This window comes from Dendropsophus ebraccatus, chromosome 7 (genome assembly GCF_027789765.1).
Source record: "Dendropsophus ebraccatus isolate aDenEbr1 chromosome 7, aDenEbr1.pat, whole genome shotgun sequence".
NCBI lineage: Eukaryota > Metazoa > Chordata > Amphibia > Anura > Hylidae > Dendropsophus > Dendropsophus ebraccatus.
Genome location: NC_091460.1, coordinates 55,317,966 through 55,336,287, shown reverse-complemented (window position 1 = coordinate 55,336,287; position 18,322 = coordinate 55,317,966). Strand labels below are relative to the sequence as shown.

At 43.9% G+C, this 18,322-nt stretch overlaps 1 protein-coding gene across 3 annotated transcripts in view; it reads left to right on the top strand.

The window, feature by feature from the left end:
- The first annotated feature begins 718 nt into the window (after nt 1-718).
- Nucleotides 719-18,322, top strand: part of RFC1 (replication factor C subunit 1) — a 32,850-nt gene continuing 15,246 nt past the window's right edge. Inside the window, exons 1-8 of one of the 3 annotated variants that reach the window (XM_069977534.1) lie at nt 719-1,173; nt 2,053-2,175; nt 3,369-3,447; nt 3,998-4,117; nt 13,903-14,123; nt 14,213-14,290; nt 16,808-16,882; nt 17,493-17,562. In XM_069977534.1, coding sequence (XP_069833635.1) covers nt 1,135-1,173; nt 2,053-2,175; nt 3,369-3,447; nt 3,998-4,117; nt 13,903-14,123; nt 14,213-14,290; nt 16,808-16,882; nt 17,493-17,562 — 805 coding nt within the window. In that variant the 5' untranslated portion in view covers nt 719-1,134. Of the gene's footprint in view, nt 1,174-1,395; nt 1,719-2,052; nt 2,176-3,368; nt 3,448-3,997; nt 4,118-13,902; nt 14,124-14,212; nt 14,291-16,807; nt 16,883-17,492; nt 17,563-18,322 lie in introns of those variants that run through there. The other 2 variants (XM_069977535.1, XM_069977536.1) reach the window with 2 other exon arrangements.

Sequence of the window (18,322 nt, the reverse complement as noted above, 5' to 3'; positions counted from 1 at the left end):
GCCGACGCTCCAGTGACGTCGGGCGCTAGAGGGAGAGCGCGGCCTCTTGTGACCGCAGGAAGTGCGGCCACAAGAGTGAGTGACTGACAGGGAGGGAGCCAATGGCTCTCTCTCTGTCAGTGTCGCTGCTGCTGCAGCGCTGAAGCGCCGCAGCAGCAGCGGACGGGGGCAGCGGCGGACGGGGGGGGCCCTGCAGGGGGCGCCATGGAGGGGTAAGTAGATTACCCATCCATGGCGCTCCCCCCTGACAGGCTGGTGGCCGGAGCCCTGTGCGACCGCATTGGTCGCACATAGCAACGGCCGGCCTGCTCGGGGGGGCCCCTTTAACCAGCGGGCCCGGTGCACGTGCACCATGTGCCCTCTGGTTAAAGCGGCCCTGTACAGATGTATATATGCCATCTCTCCAGGAGACTGTATACAGACAGATATATATATATATATATATATATATATATATATATATCCCCTCTCCAGGAGACTGTATACAGACAGATATATATATATATATATATATATATATATCCCCTCTCCAGGAGACTGTATACAGACAGATATATATATATATATATATATATATATATATATATATATATATATATATATATATATATATATCCCCTCTCCAGGAGGCTGTATACAGACAGAGATATATATATATATATATATATATATATATATATATATATATATATATATATATCCCCTCTCCAGGAGACTGTATACAGACAGATATATATATCCCCTCTCCAGGTGACTGTATACAGAAGTATATACCCCCTCTCCAGGAGACTGTATACAGATGTATATATATCCTAGTGCACTGGATCTGGGATACTAATACAAGCTGTAGCTCCCACTAGATTCCGCATGTTCTGCAATGGGATCGGCTGATCACTAGTATTATTTGCACAGTTTCTTCCTTGGTGACAGATACAGCCACCATGGCACGGTAGCGGCCGGTCCCCGGGGCAGCAGGGGATGGCGCTGTATTAGTCCCCCCGGTCCCCGTGCGCATGCCTGTCACACACGAGGCGGAGGAGGGGGGAGGGCCCGGCCTGTCTGCATCTTGAGCGGAGTTGGCGCCAAGCGTAGGGTCCTGGGGACCGGCGGGAGAGGAGAGCGCGGCTGCCGGCCATGGTGAGTGCGGGCCGGGCTGCTGCCGCCGCCTCTGGGGTAATATACTGGGGGAGCAGGCTGTGTATGCGCCGCACACTGTGACCGGGCCGGGACATGGCTATGGGTGAGAGAGCGGAGAGGGATCTGCTGCACACACATCTCATACAGCTCCCGCACTATACCCGCACAGCTCCCGCAGTACACCCGCACAGCTCCCGCAGTACACCCGCACACTGACACATACTGCGAGGCCTAAGGCGCTTCATGGAGCCTAGTGATGCCTCCCTGTCGGCATGCTGGGACTTGTAGTTCCGTGCCTCCAGCATGCTCACAGGGAGACGCTGATTGGTGCAGCCGCGCATGTCGGGGGATGCTGGGTAATTGGGGCTCTGGGGCTGACATCAGTGTCACTTTTTTGCCGCGACTCTCGTCTGACATCTGCGCGAGCAGTCTAAGCTGCACTCATTGGCTGAGGAGCAGCGACCACGTGACGCCAGATGTAAACAGCGGCCGTTGTGGCTTGTTGAGCTAGGACTTTTTTTTTTCTTTTCACAAAGCTTTATTACCATGTTTTGTTTGTTTCCAGTGTATGCTTAGTAATGGTAACTATTGCTAGGGCACTTCCATGTCTCTAGAGCAGGGTTGCAGTTTCCACTGCTGGTAGTAGAATATCTGTTTCTTGGAAATCTGGTGACAACCACAATGACTGCCATGACAACACCTGCGGTAGTTGTCAGGCATCTTTTTGTAGTTTTACTGCAGTGAATGAAGTGCGGGATGTAACGTTACATAACAGGGTTCCCCTTGAGGGTGGTATGATTCACCTGATCCGCCAGTGGCCGGTGTGACAAGTTCACTTTAAATGTACCACAGAAACTGCAGTGATTCAATGCATTATCCCTTATTTACAATGATCTGTTTTTGTCCATGTTTAAGGATATTCGCAGGTTTTTCGGTGCCACCCCAGTCACCAAGAAAGCAACCAATGAGAAAGACAAAAAGGAGAATGTCAAAAGTTCCCATGGAGGCACTACACATAAGAAATCAAAGGACAGTAAGGTAAGTAGTGACATCTTTATTACTTGGTGGATGGGCAAATTTACAGTACTAGCTAAGCGATTGACTAGGGTCGGCAGTCGTCTTGTCAGACAGCTGCTTTCTAACTCCGTACAAGCTGGATCCAGTCCTGGGAAACTGGGAGAAGTTGTCCAGGACTGGATGCAGCTTTTCTGGTCACTTGGAGCGAGAAGCACGGAGTTAAAAAGCAGCCAGCCGACCGCTGAGCCTAGTGAAGCGCTTTGCTTTGCTAGAACTGTAATTTCGCTCATCCCTAGTTGCATGTGCTCTATTAACTCCCAGTCATATCTATAAACAAGTGCAGAAATAGATTAGCAATTGTCGTTCCTTGTTTTAAAGCAGACTTGTCAGCAGCCTGTTAATATAGCGTTGAGGTTCAGGTGCCCAGGTGGTGTTCCTCAGCAAGGTAAGAGCACAGGGTTAAACAGCCCATCACCTTTTATTTACCAGGAAGGGTAGGGGGATCCCTGGGCCCTTGCCTTGCTAAGGAATGCCCCCTATGCACTCACACCTAATTTACATAGTACAAAACCAGCTGACAAGTCCACTTTAAGATACGCAATTTTTTTGTGTTTGTCCATTTGGATGCTATGCTTGGTAAGTAAGAAGTTTAGAATGTCAGGGAAAGTACTATTAAAACTTTAAATGTAAGTACTAGAATTCAGCAATACGTATCCAAAAACTAAACAAAAAAATGCAACTAGAATACAGTAGTCATTACGTCCATCAAACATATTCTCAACTTGATTATTATAGATGAGCCCAAATCTCATGGCCTATAACCATTTAGAGTGCTTGGACGCCTGTGATCACTAACTTAACATTCAAGGTACCTTATGTCCCGTTTCTGTCACTTACTATGGCAAGGCTGTCAGGGTAAAAATAAGGAAGGGCCCTGTGGGACTAGTAAGCACTGTGGTATGTACAACAACCGAAGTAGACAAGTATATACAAGTATGTAGCACTATAAGTAGCAAAAGTGCATAAATGTACTTTTTGACAGTCTCTACCAATACCAATTTGACAATGTTTTTCTTCTAAGCTCAAGTATCAAAGTGCTCATGGTGAGCTGGAGCATACATGCCTCTTACCCCTCTTCTCGCTATGAATTATTGATGTACAGGACTCTTTTTTTTTAGATTCCAAGTATATATGATATTTGTGACCTTTTTTAGTTAAAGAGCCCTGGCAGTGATGAGGAGTTGAAGAAGAAGCAGCAGAGTAACAAGAAGAAGAGGATAATCTATGATTCAGGTATCTCCCTGGTTTTCTTCGTATAAAAGGTTTTTGTCATTGATGCTGTCGGGATCCTCCTCTTCATTTACATGGTAGGATTATAGCCCTGTGGATGATGCATAGGCATGGTCAGTTGTTGCCTGCTTTAGCGGTATCACAATGAAAGATGTTACTTCAGGGGGTTTGAGTGGCTGGCCAACTAACATGACATCCCTACTAAACCAAAATGCAGAGGAAATTATTGTTAACTTTGCTATTTTTGCCATGTTGGCTTCTTTACTGTCATGATCAATGTAAAGGTGGATTCATGCATTGAAGTGTGAGGGTGTGTTTACATTTTCAGGTTTTTAATTGCAGTATTTGAATACAAAGCAACAGAAAGTGAAGTCTGTCTTTCATCCACCTATGACCTGATCCTGGCTTTTTATTCAGTAGTTTCACACCTGAGCGTTTGAACACACCCTAAGGGCAAGAACCATGATAGAGAAACCATTCAGCTTTGATACACAAGAAGCCATGGTGTATGTACTGAATGATATAATTATTTGTACTGTGGTTATTTTTCCAGACTCTGAAGATGACACACCACCAGTAAAAAAATCAAAAAGGCCACAAGAAGTATCGCCACCAATAACAAAGCCACTAAAGATTAAAAAACCAGATCCGGTTGACTATGTGTCGGATACAGGTATGTGCCTGTTAACACAGATAAGTGTAGGCTGGAAGTAAAGACCCCCTGTGATTCTCTGTACTCTGGAGTTGTACTCTCCTGTCTCCAGCAGATCCATAGAGAATGAATAGTGCATGTGCCAACCCATTGGAATATCCCTTTAATTTATGTAAAAAGGCATGTCGGACAAAATTGTGGCAATGGATTCTGCTACTTTCTAAGATAACTGTATATAAGATGTTTAACAACCCCAAAAAATAAGTTACGAGCATCAAATTGAATCATTGGACGATCCTAACCTGCTGATAGATTTTAATAGGGCAGAGGGCAGTGAGGCTTGTACTACCTCATGTCTGTGTGGTATATAGAGAGGTTTAGATGCACTGGGGGTATTCCTTTACTACCTGCAGGATCCAGCAGGCAGAACAGGCAGCAAGTCAGGGGAGCATTTTGGTTAATATTAGTAATGGAAGTGAGTATCAGGTGATGTGTTTTTTATTGTTGGGGGTGTGTAATCGGCATATACGCCCCGTAATGTAAGAGATATACACCCTTCTTAGTGTACAGTCCTGCCCATTACCTCATATTTAGACAAATCTTAAACCCCCATATATCATTTACATAAAAAGGTATGTGACCAGGTGTGTTAAAGGTCTCCTACCATGTCAGGGGTTGCTTGCTTGGTAGCTTTTTATCCCGGTGAAATGTTGTTTACTCCGGCACGTGGTGCATAGGGAGAGCCGTGAACTAGTTATCTGGGTGGAGACTACTCATAACTCTCTGGCTGTCGGTAAACTCTGCGGGGATGATTGACAGGCAAAGAGGCCCGTTAGAGGCTTCTTAGCCTGTCAGTCACCCCTGTAGAGGGTGCATGACTGGCAAAGAGCTGTACCTAGTCACGGCTCAGACACTGCTCTAATGACTAGTTCACGGCTCTCCCCATGAACTGTATGCCGGATTAAATAACCTTTTTTACCGGGATATATAGCTACTGAGCAAGCAACCTCTGACATGGTCCCAAGCGTCCCAAGTTTCTTAATTGGCACAAATGGGTTGATTGGTAGTAAAGTCTCATTTCTTTTCCTTATCTTTTTTTTATTTGTTTTATTAAAGCTGTTGCACATAAACAAGTACAGTAGCATGTATGGCATAAAGCACCATAAGGACAAATTCAACAATATGCAAATAAGGAACAAACATAAACAAACATTCTGCATGTACTGAAGGCACTTCCTTAAAAAAGTTACATAACCTATAAAACTTTTGGTACGTGTAAATCCAGACAAAACTTCACTGTCAAGAAGGCAAAATGTATGCCGCAAGCACAAGTCTAGTCAATTCCTGCATATAAATTTCATTCAGCAAACCACTAAGAATCGGGGACTACATGCAGGGCCGAATCATTCCAAACATCCCATATCTTAGAAAATTTCCTCGGGCACCCCCTATTTTGGTAAACAACTGTGTCAAAAGGTATGACAGAATTAACCAACTGTTTCCACATTAGCAGAGTTGGCAAATAATCCGCCATTCATATTTAAACTATAGTTTTACGTGCCAAAAATTGTGTTTCCCGCAAGAATATACAGGTGCAGGGCTGCCAGTGTTCCTTCGCCAGTAGGCCAAGCAGACATCTCTCAAGACTCAGGGGCACTGGCATCTCTAGCAGAGATGTAAGGAAGTTAGTGACCTCCTGCCAGAAAGCACATATTGGTGGGCACAACCAAACCATATGAAGGAAATTGGCATCAGCTGCTCAACAACGTAGCCATTCCGAGGATGGAAGGAGGTGCATATGAAATAGTCTAAGAGGGGTTAAATATGATTTGTGTATAATGTGCAATTGTATCAACTTATTATTGGAGGCTGGAGATACATGGAGCTGAGATTCCATTATTTCCTCGAAATCCTCCTTATCAAATGCGGATAGGGATTGTGCCCACTCATCGCGTACCGTCTCAGGGCTTACACCCATTGTCTCTAAAAGAAAAGTACATAGTGGGGACCCTAAGGTCTCATTTCTTTGAGTGAGCCACTTGTGTCTTTTAAAGCTATGACTATATCCTGATGCTATGCTCTGATTATAATAGATCTGTTGTAAGGATATTTTGGGTTTATTCCATTATACAGTTTTTTCAATGGTGTCCTTTATAGGTTTTTATTGCAGTTGACATTCTTTCCTTATTTTTTTTTTTTTTTTTATTATGGAGAAGAATAGGACCATAGCACTGTGATCTCAGTATTATTGCAGTGATGGCGATAGTATCAATGTTCAAAAGGAGTTAAATAAAAAATATGCCAAGCGCAGGAAATGCGGTGTAACGTGAATGTTATTCACACAGTGTTGCCCTCCTTGTTCACCTGTCCTCATTGTAGACGTGAGGTGACGATGCGGTCGTGGTTAGGAGGGGACGCGTGTGGAGCGTTTGATCTACATCAGGTGCACAGCTGTTCTTTTTGTTTAGCTGTGTTGTAATAATATTTATTTTGTTTACCAAACTGTAATGTATAGATTGTGTTATGCATGGACATGGCTATAGGTGGTAGAGATGTGGACATCACACATGGGTGTGAAAGTATCAGTATTATGAATAGCACTCGGTATGTGGAGGGCCCTTTCAGGCTTAGCTTTAGGGCCCAACTTCAAGTTACACCTCCAGCCTGAGGAGCAGGGGCTTCACAGGGATTTTTTTTTTCTTTTTATGATATTTCTAAAATATTGTTGACCCTTGAACCCCTTTGGCTTTTATTGAATGAATACCTTTGTCACTACAGTGCCGCATCTTCCCGGCAACCCATGCTATCAGTTTGGATGGCCGGCATGTGTTTGAGCAGCTTTGACGACAGTAGATGTGGATAAGCAATGCTTATTCATTAACATTATCTGGATTGCATGCGGTTTATTACATTTGTGTCTATTTGTTGGATTTCATGTCCGACAATAACAGAATGTTATCCATTGTACATGGTGAATTTGATCAGCTCTTATTTTTATGGTGCTTCCCAGCAAGTGCAGGTGGCTGTTTGGTGGCTCTTTGTTGCTCTTGGAAAATTTCTCTGATAGGGTTTATCTTTTTTTTTTTCCCCCAGTACCTGATTGGTGGGGTGCTAACTCCCTGCTGGTCAGTTTTACCTCCACCAATTCAGTGTTGGTGGTCTTTTTTTATCAGTTTTGTAAGGCTGGATAACCCATTTAGATGAGTTTTCCCAGGTGTCAAAAACAGTGTTACATTGGGTTACACATTAAATGAATGGGTTTATGCAAATGGCGTAATGACTGGAGCTACACTGTTTATGTTACTCCATAAGAGATGTAAACAGCACGGCTTGTGGGGGTTACACCATTTGCACCATGTCAGTGGGAGTTGGACAAATTTGGTAACACAGCCAACTTGGCTGTTTTCCATGCCCAACCATCTTAGCCGGCCACAAACAGGCTGGAGATAGCCAGACAGCAAGATTTTATTTATGGGTAACTTTTTGGGTAACCCCTTTAACATTCAGCCTAGGTTTTGCGTGTTTGGGTGGTCTGTAGTAACTTAAGAAGTTTTCATTTTTTACATTTTTGTTGTTTAATGAAACCTTCTCATACAAACGTTGGTTAGTTTTTATCATCATGTTTGCTAATCACGTATATATGTGACCCAACCTTCAGTAATGCCACGGCCTTGGTTATTATTTACACTGGCTGCATATTTGTCCTTTAGACACTGACCTTAGGGTGACTGTCAATGATCACTCATCTAAGGGATTCTCTGGACTGTTTTGTGTATGTTTTTTTTTTCTGCACTATTACCTTGGTCTTACTAGTTGTTTCAGATGATATGTACTCTACTACACACAAGCACAAGGACAGTTTGTTTTTGTACCCTGTGTCACTTTCCATTTTACTGCTATTATAATAGTGAAATCTAGCACTTTTGAGTCTGACCACTAACCCTAATAAGATGCTGATACGAACTGTTCTGTAGAGAAAACATCAACAGTGTCCTCCTTACTACAGAAATGATCAATGTCAGAGGTGAAACCAATAAATAAGACACCATTGACACTAGCTGATGCACAGAGCTTAGGGCCCTATTCCACCGGACGATTATCGTTCAGATTATCGTTAAATCGTTCGAATCTAAACGATAATCGTTCGGTTGAAATGCAGTTAACGATTAACGACCGAACGAGAAATCGTTGATCGCTTTATAAGACCTGGACCTATTTTTATCGTTGCTCGTTCGCAAATCGTTCGCATTGAATAAGACATCGTTCGGTCGTTCGCAATAGATACGAACGCAATAGCGAATAAATACGGAAGAAGAAATGATCGCAATTACGATCATAAGTAACGATTATCGTTCCATGGAAATGAGTGAACGTTTTCAGGTCTTTCGCAATAGCGGTCATTTGAGATCGTTAATCGTTAACAATTATGCTAACGATAATCATCCGGTGGAATAGGGCCCTTAGTCTCGGACCTCTGCACAAGTCACAGAGCATTCCCAGAAAATTCTCCTTTATGGTCTATTCACTTGTAGAGCATCTGCAGTAATCTTGGTGTTGCAGTTTTATGCAATAGTTACTAGATTTGTTTAGTGTACCTATTGTTTTGTATATTTTTAAAAACCTGCATGGTGTTATCAGATTAACCCAACAGTGGTGACAACAGGGATAGGACAAAAGGTAGACAGGGTAGCAGGGCTCCAGATGGCGACCAAAATGGTCGCCAATGCGACTGATATTTTGCAAATGGCGCCCAGATTTATTAATCTGGGCGCCATTTGCGACTGGCCCCGGCGGCGGCGCGCTGTCTCTTTAAGATGCGCGGCTGATGCGCGGCTGCCGGGGGTGTCCCGTCCTATCCCCGGCAGCGCGGCGCATCAGTGAGCTGCCTGGGGCCCTGACTTCCGGCACAGGAAGCGCGCGTCAGAGACGCTTCCTGTGTCAGAAGTCACAGCCCCGGCATACAGAGAGCTCACTGATGCGCGCGCTGCCGGTGATAGGACGGGACACCCCTGGCAGCCGCGCATCAGCCGGGGACAGCGTCCGAAGAAGAAGAGGATCGCCGGGGGAGCGGGTTGTCAGGTGAGTTTGTGTGTTTGTTTTTTTTTTAAATACTGCTTAGCATAGAGGAGGAAGGGGGGGGGGGCATCTATAATGGGGGGAAGAGAAGGGGGGGCATATATAATGGGGGGAGAGGGGGCTAGCTATAAGGGGAGGGGGTATCTATAAGGGGGGGAGAAGAGGGGGTATCTATAAGGGGGGGAGAAGAGGGGGCATCTATAATGGGGGGGAGAGGGGGCATCTATAATGGGGGGGAGGAGGGGGCATCTATAATGGGGGTAGAGGGGGTCATCTATAATGGGGGGGAGGAGGGGGCATCTATAATGGGGAGAGGGGGCCATCTATAAGTGTAGGGCAAACTGGCTGCAGACACTGGGAGATAGATATATGCACAATTATTATTATCAGGGCCCCTCAGGTGTCTGTATTGTAGGGGGTCACTTGCATTAGTCACTAGGTGAGAGATATATCTATCTATATACACATCTTGTGGGGGGGTCACTATGGCTGCAGTCATAAGTCTAGCTCAGTATGTATAGACTGTTGCAAGCTTTTAAAGGGAACCTGTCACCCCCGGTGACGGGGTGACAGGCTCCCAACCCCCCGTTAGAACCCCCTATACTCACCTCATCGCACCGGGTCCCACTTCTGGAGGTGGTCAGGTCACGGAGATCTCAGTCGCTGCAGCCCGGCGCGCACACGAGAGATGAGTCCAACACTCATAGAGAATGAAGGAGCGCTGGACTCTCCCGTCATTCTCTATGAGCGTTGGACTCATCTCTCAGCGCACGCCGGGCTGCAGCGGCTGAGATCTTCGTGACCCGGCCATCTTCAGAAGCGGGACCCGGCGCGATGAGGTGAGTATAGGGGGGTTGGGAGCCTGTCACCCCGTCACCGGGGGTGACAGGTTCCCTTTAAGTTCAAGTTCAGAAGAGTAAGCCTCATTAAAAGGCTAGCCAAGTGAGGCTGAAGTACTGAGTCAGACTGTATATGGTTGTCAAGTTGCAAGTTTCCATGTTGAACATTTTCAAACTAAGAAAAGAAAGGATCTAAAGGAGGAGGATGCTGCCGTGGCCTCTGCACACAGTAAGTCCCATGTAACATAACATTAATTTTACATGGTTTAAAATGTTGGTGACCAAATATTCTATTTGGCGCCTAAATTTTTCAGGTTAGGAGCCAATGGCTCCTAGGTAAATTTTTTAGTCTGGAGCCCTGGGTAGGCATCTGCCTGCCTATTCTTTTGCTGGCAATCACTAGCACCATGCCCTTGATTCCCTTGCTAGTGAGCGCTGCTTTCAGAATTCATTAAGGGTCCGTTCTCAGGTACACGATCTGCAGCAGATTTGAAGCTGCAGATTCAAAGCAAATCAATTCTGGGCCATCAAATCTGTTGCAGATCCTGTACGTGTGAACGCACCTTAACAGCGTGCAGTGCAGTGTGCACAGTGATTTATAATCCTGGATTGTTAAACACATGTATGTTGCTTTTATTTTGTGTGTAATTTTCTCCCAGGCAAACACTATATGCCCAGCAGTATAAGAGGCTATAATAGCACTGTAATCCTATTGTAAGTTGTGTAACTAGACAGAGATTTTTTTTAACCTGATTTTAAACCGTTTAATTGATCATTTCGAATCCCCTCTCCATCCGCTATCTGGTTTGTCTGCCTTCACCTGTCCTCATTATCACCGAGGAAATGGCCGGGCCAGCTTACACATCAATAGCTCGTATATTGTTTGATGGTTTGCATTGCAGATGGCTACTAACATTTATGTGTTTTACAAGGAATCCCCTTTATAGTCTGTTTGCTGGTATTGTTCTTCCTGGTTGCTTCAGGTTGCCATAGCCCATCTCTCCATTGTAGCTGATAGTATATGCATATTTACCTAGACTGCTATAACTGGCTAATGTATTTGTTCATTACTCGGGGGCTGATTTTGATGTATTAACAGCATTTTATTATGGTAGTCTGGACTTCAGCTCTTGTGTCTGCTCAGTGCAGAGTTATAGTCATTATGTTCATGGTATGTCATTTACTAGAGACCATAAGGTCTAATTATTATGTCACATGTGTCCCCGAATGATCACTGAAGGAAGTGCAGATGTGCTGGTGCTGTGCTCGCCTCACCTTGGGGGGCTTCCATTACAACAAGGCCATGATGGCAGGGCTGGACCTGTTGACAGATGGATATAGACTGTGCCTGACAGACCGATGACTTATAACTGGTTCTTATAACCAGGTTCCCTTCAATACTGACAGAACTACTGATGGACTCCAAATGGAACGTCTGATGTTAATGTAGACAGAGGCTTTGATATGATGGAAAATACAGCCCTTTGTCTCATACTGATACAAAATCTATGAAGGGTGAGATTATTTTGGATTTCCATTAACATCTATAGGGAACTGTCCATTGGAAATCAGCATCGGATGATGCATGCTGCTGCTTTATATTTACTTCATCCAACTAGGCGTGTGTCCATGGAAAAAGAGTTTTTGTGAATAAAGCAATTTACTATAGGCCCCTTTTACATGTCCGTTTATTTTGTCTGCATTTATGGACAGAATAAGGACCTATCCAAGCTTTGAAGTGAACTGCTTCTATGGGTATGTTCATATATCACCTCTTTTTGCACACTTTCCCAATTGACATCAATGAGGACGTCAAAATCCACAACAAATACGCAACAGATACACAAGGTAAACGTCCAACATTCCCATGGCCTTGGATGACGCATATTATTTTGCATCACATCATGCTCTGCAGCCTGATACACCTTATACTCTAAGGCCAGGGTCACCTCATAGCAATATAACACGTACCATTATACATTGTGTGTGGCTTTCAGGGCCTCCGTCGGCATGCTATGTATTGAGTACAGTGCAAAAGTAAATGTTCCCAGCGTGTGGTTCAGAGAGTTAATCTTGATAGAGTTATTAGCTAACAGGAGCTGGGCAGTGGTCAAGGTTGTCTGCCGGTGGAGGGATTGGATCTATTTTACTGATTTATTAGCTCAAGGTTACTTCTACCTAACTGTGGGTGAGGGGTCTAGCTGTTCAAATGATGAGTTTTTTTATATATATATATATATATATATATATATATATTATATATATATTATATTGCGTTTTACAAAGTTCTCTCGTGTCTTTTATCTGAAGGCTGGTTTATTGGTTATCAGCATATTGCCTCAATACTTTTGTTTCATACATTGTCAGAGCTGATGTCTCCTATTACTACCTTCTTGGCACTATAGAAAAGTTTTGATCCAGATTCCGTAGTTGTTCACATACATTTAGTGTACTGTATACTGTTCTTCTTCATATCATTTCTCCTTTTCTTATAAATGGTATCCATTTGTTGCGAGCAGTATACTAGCTGCTTTGTGTTTGTTATCCTGTTATATTTCTCTATTGAGCCGGACCTCCTGATTTGGCTGCAGTTCTAATGTGTGTTTATTCCATCACCGAACAGTTAAGAGGGTCCTATATTAAAGCATTGATCTCCGATGCTTGTAGATCCTTCAGTTCTTGTTGTGTGCCGTCTCCTTGATCTAATATTGCAGGCAGGGTGGAAAGCCGGAGGCCAGCATTATAGGGATCTGTCAGGGGTGCGTCATTCGGTGAGATATCAGGGCTGATAATACCCATCAGACTGGTGCAGCTGATGGCTTGTTGGACACAGTATTGCTTCATACATTATCATTATGTTTTTCACAAAAAAAAAAAAAAATCTTTTATCTCTCTGATTAGTAAATTATTGTTTATTTCTTGGAAAGGAGCTTAACCTCAAAGCAAGAAGTGTTTGTTTCTGTGATATTATGGTTTCTCGGCTACAAGAGGTCTTGCTGTATTTCCATCACAGGTATACATTAAAGGGCTATTTAAGGAGGTCTCAAAAGACTTCAACCACAGATGCAATGTTTCACTCCTATTAGCTGTATAATGTGCCTTGCAAAACTACAGAGAAGACTTGGCTATGTCTGGCAAAAAAAAGGAGGTACATGAGATTGTAACGCCCCCAGAAATCGGACCATAGGGATCATACACTTATACCCTATGCATAGAAAATATAAGTCACAGCTTTTTTCTTTTATTTGTCCATATAATGCCATCACTAGTCATACAGTACCATCTGTTTCATTCTAGCACAGCCACATCAATGCCTCTCATTAATGAATGAGTCATGTGATTACTAGCCTGACTCACAAAAGATCACCGTGTTTAATGTGTCAGAGAAAGCGGTCTGCCCTGTGTCAGCTGACATCTTGTGCACTAATGATTGACTTATAACATATCAGATCTCACCTGGGAGGGTGACTGGCCTCGCCTCATCCCATCAGCACAACCCCTCGCCATATGGCTTAATTGGATGTATGGATATGATAGAAAGGGCCCCTTGTTCCTTTATGAGCCATGCAGATGTCATTCTTTGCAGTTATAATGCGTGAACAACCATTTTTTCTAATTGGCAGACACTACATGTTGCAATTGTTGCAGGGGAAATAGCAGGCTGGTTTTAGTAGTAATGCCTTATATGATGATTCCCATAAAAAACATGTATCACACGTCCACGGGTGATAATGCTACCATCATTTGCTGTGTTCATATTCATTTGGTTAAGCTCCTTATAAATCCTGGTAACCAGCAGGGTTTTTCCCTGCTGTCAGTGTGTGCCATCTTAGCATTTTCAAGTTGGACAAACTTATCAAGTGTCTTCATCTTCTCTCTTTCTCCTTTCAGATGAAGAAGACTTTGCTATTTTGAGAAAGCCCAAGAAACCTAAAGAAAATGGAACTGCTTCTGTTGTTTCTCCTCCTTCAAAGCCTCCGATCACTAAGAAATCTCCTGTTCCAGCCAAGGTCAAAACACCAGAAAAACAGTGTACATCAGTGGAGGATTTCTTTGGAATGGGCAGCGTTAAGCGATCTAACAAGAAGCTTGTGGAAACCAAGAAAGAACAAGTTAGTCCTATGTGATTCCACTAATAACAGAATGTAGTCCTACAAGTTTTCTGGTTCAATCTTTTTATTGTTTGTTTTTCACCCAACAGCCCCGTAGAAGTACGGATGACTCCATGATGGATGATGCAGCCATTGCTAGAGAGCTGCAACTAGCTGAGGATGAAGACGTGAGTAGGATTGTTTTATGAGAAGAGCATATACCGTATTTTTCAGACTATAAGGCGCACTTAAAATACTATGATTTTCTAAGAAATTGTAAGTGCGCCTTATAGTCCAGTGCGCCTTATATATGGACCGGGATAGCTCCGGCCTCCATGGCGCAGATAGGCTGCCGAGCTTACATCTCCCCACCACACAGAACAGCGCAGCGCTCCCTCACCTGGACTCCCGGCCCATGGCTCCGCAGGCCTTTCCTGCTGTCCCGCTCTCCCGCTCTCAAGGTGTCCCGCTCTCTCCCACTCTCTCCAGCAGTAGTAAGCTGAGTGTCAGGGATGCACAGATTGTCAAAGGGATCCTCTACAGGCAAGGACTTAACAGGAGCGGAGGCAGGCAGAAATGGATGCAGAAGAGGGCCTGAGCGCTGCTGTGCTGAGGAGCTGTCTGCATTCCGAAGGGGAGGGGGAGCCCGAGTGGAGGCAGAGGGGAACTGATGCTGCGGCTCTGCGGCTAAGCCCGGCAAGGGTCCGGGGGAGCTGGTATTTGCAGGGAGGCTGTTCCGATTGTTACCTCTGTCAGATGAGGGAAGAGTACGGGCTGCCATGGGCTCCCTGTGTGTCCCCGCTGATGCTGTGTGTGACGGAGCAGTCTGCCACACCGCTCCGCCGCCGGCATATAAGCAGGATGGAGGGGGAGCCGCAGGGACTCCGGCGCCATGTTGCTTTGACCGGGCAAAGGGGAGAGAGGCTTCCAGCTTCCTCCGTGCTTCCTCCGCCAAACTTATACACTATAATGTGGTGCGCCTTATAGTCCGGTGCGCCTTATAGTCCGGTGCGCCTTATATATGAACCTAGATGGCTTAGCAGGCTAAAATTGGAGGTGCGCCTTATAGTCCGGTGCGCCTTATAGTCCGAAAAATACGGTATATAGGAAATAATTTCTTTATGTGTTGGTACAGACATAATGAGGGAGATTTATTGAGATTGGCGTTTTATACATTAATTTCATCATTGAGTGATAACGTTTACAAGCCCCCATTTCTCCTTACATTTTCAGTGAGGCGTTGGCAAGGACTCTGCGGCTTCATTCAGTGTTTGTGGGGCAAATGGAGACCATAGATGAACCTCGGCTGTTGCCATCGGTCCCACAGACATTGAGTGACACGTCCTTGACTTCCAGGGGGCTTAGGACCCCTGATCTAGTGATATGTGATGCCTCCCTTATTGGGACCTTCTGACTAGGTAGAAAATCCCTTGTGTTCTTCTTGAGTGTTCCCTACTGTCTCTTGTGGGTGTGGGCTGAAACAATCCAGTCTGTCTGGTCTGTACTTTATACACTTACATCAGCACCTGCATTGGCAAAAACATGGCATTGCCACATCACTGTGCTAATAGTTGTTGGCTGACGACATTCTCTCCCGATGCCCCAGGACACATGAATCCTTGGATTGGCTACAGTCTCTTTTTTTTTTTTTTTTCTTCTAAAAGGAGAGGGGAGAAAGCTGCCAGATTCATTTGGTGCTGGCTTATATCTCTGCAAACAAAAGGATATTCAACATAGCCGATCTTTCTACCCCTTCTTTCCAACATTATATGTTTGGGCAGAGTGTTGAGAGGCCCCTTCCAGTCTCTTGGTGACTTTTTTTTTATTGGAAAGAGCTTTATGTATGGTGTTTGGGATGGAATTTGTGAAACGGTCTAGGCGTCCTAGAAGCCTTTTTACTACATAAGTACACAAGAAACATCTCATTCCTTTTTTCTTTTTTATTAAACTATAACACGACTGTGTCTAATCTTCTCATGGGTTACAAATCAAACCTTATCAGAGAGAAATAAGTAGGTTAGTTCTTCTGTGTCATTTCCAAGTGATTAAAAATGTGATAAATCCCGGCCAAGACTAACACGTTTACATCTTGAGGGGACTTTGAGTTCTCGGAATTGATGTTGATGGCACATGGCCTGAAGCTAGCGCATTCTTTATTGGGCAGCCTAGATGCTGGATGGGTCAAGATGTGTTAGCGCGTCAGTCCTGTGAAAGTGTCTAAGCTGATTTTGGACTGACATGACAACCATTGCCCTAGTCAGTTGTTGGCTACATAACGTTATTCATGAAACCTGCTGAGCATTTATCTACTCATTTATGACTACGGTAATCGTTTTAGGACGCTTTCTTTCCTTGGACCAAACCTGACTTGTTACTGTGTTACAATACGTGGCATTTTGTAAGTTGTACCCTTCTAAGTTGTAGTTATACCAGCTAAATGTCCTAGGATACATGCAGCATTGGTTGATACTGACTAAGTTCGCAATTTATTAAGTTGCATTGCATGACTCTTCTGCATTATAAAGCACATCCCTGTAGTACACCCTCCGATGTGGAACCCAGAGCTGCAATAAAGTGATATGGCCTTGTTTTAATCAAACAAGCCGAACTCTCCACAGGTCTATAAGTGCGTTTTTTAGTTTTTGCATGCATGAATGGCTTTTAAATTTGAGACTAAAACTTTTATTTTTTTGCTTCGTTCATAGTTGGAAAGACAGCTGCATGAAGATGAAGAATTTGCCAGGACACTGGCAATGCTAGATGGCGTACCCAAAGATAAGGTATCTCGCCTCATTTTACAGCTTGGTGAGGGTAATAGAACAGAAAGTTTGGAGAAAACGTGATTTTGTTTGGCTCACTCAATGTCAATTATATCGGACCTATCTGTCCAATGAGGGAGGAAGACAGCCAGGCATGTAGTATTACATGGCAGCCATTCAGATAAGTAGTTGTTAGTGTAATACAACAAAACAGTGACATGTCCCTGAAATATGTGTGTGTGTGTGTATATATATATATATATAAGATAGATGGAGAAATAGAGAGAGCTATATCTATCCCAAGCGTGTGTTCAGCGGTGGCTAAAGAAGGCTGTATCCATGTTTTATAGGACTCCCTACTTCTTTGGCCGCTGGTAATTAAATGCCGCACACTAGGGTTTGGACACCATAGTGACCACAAGTCAAATAGAGCCAGGGCGAGGTCAAGTGGTCATTGTGTTGGTGCTAATTAAGTTTATTACTGAAAATGTGACCTACAGTTCAGCAGCAGACTTCTACTGTTCCACTGTTACATAATATACTCTGCAAGCACTATTACATTTTCCACATTAGTTGATCAGACAGATCTTAAATGAAGATACCTGTTCATTAATATTTCCAATTTTTTCAGAGAAATAGTGAAAAGAAGCAGACCTCTCCACCATCTAAAAAAAGCCCGGCAAAGGCGGAGAAACCTTCAGGTACCGAATGTGAACTAACAGCTTAGATAAAACCCATAAGGAGAAGACAGTGATGCCGATTCTTAAGGCCCTATTTCATGAAACGATTATTGGATGTATTCAGCCGGTATCGTCCGTTACGGCCGATAATCGTCTTGTGTAATAGAAGGCAACGATCAGCCGACATGAAAAATGTTGGTTGATCGTTGCTGTCGTTTGTCTTTCAACATGTTGAAAGACAATCAACTGTGATTGCAGCCATCTGCTGCCGTCACTCTGTGGAATAGGAGCAGCAGCAGCAGACCGCCACTATCTGCTATGGGCTGCCCGAACGATCTAGTGATCACCCAGGCAGCCCCCCCTGTACTCCCCCGCTTGCTGCCGACGCATGCTGCCAGCGCTCATTTGCTCCTCTCTGTAATACCAGAATTGTAAAGTGCTGCGGAATCTGTTGGCGCAATATAAATAAAAATTATTATTATTATTATTATTGGCTTTACTGACTGGTTAGGTGGTCAGTGTCAGTGGTAATTCTATAGACAGACTTCGTAGAAACATAGAAGATTGTCGGCAGAAAAAGACCACTGGGTCCATCTAGTCTGTCCTTTTAGTATTATCTTTCTAATTATCTTAGGATAAATGTATGTTTATCCCAGGCTTGTTTAAATTCTGTTATTGTAGATTTACCAACCACCTCTGCTGGAAGTTTGTTCCAGGTATCTACTACTCTTTCAGTAAAATAATATTTTCTCACATTGCTTCTGATCTTTCCCCCAACTAA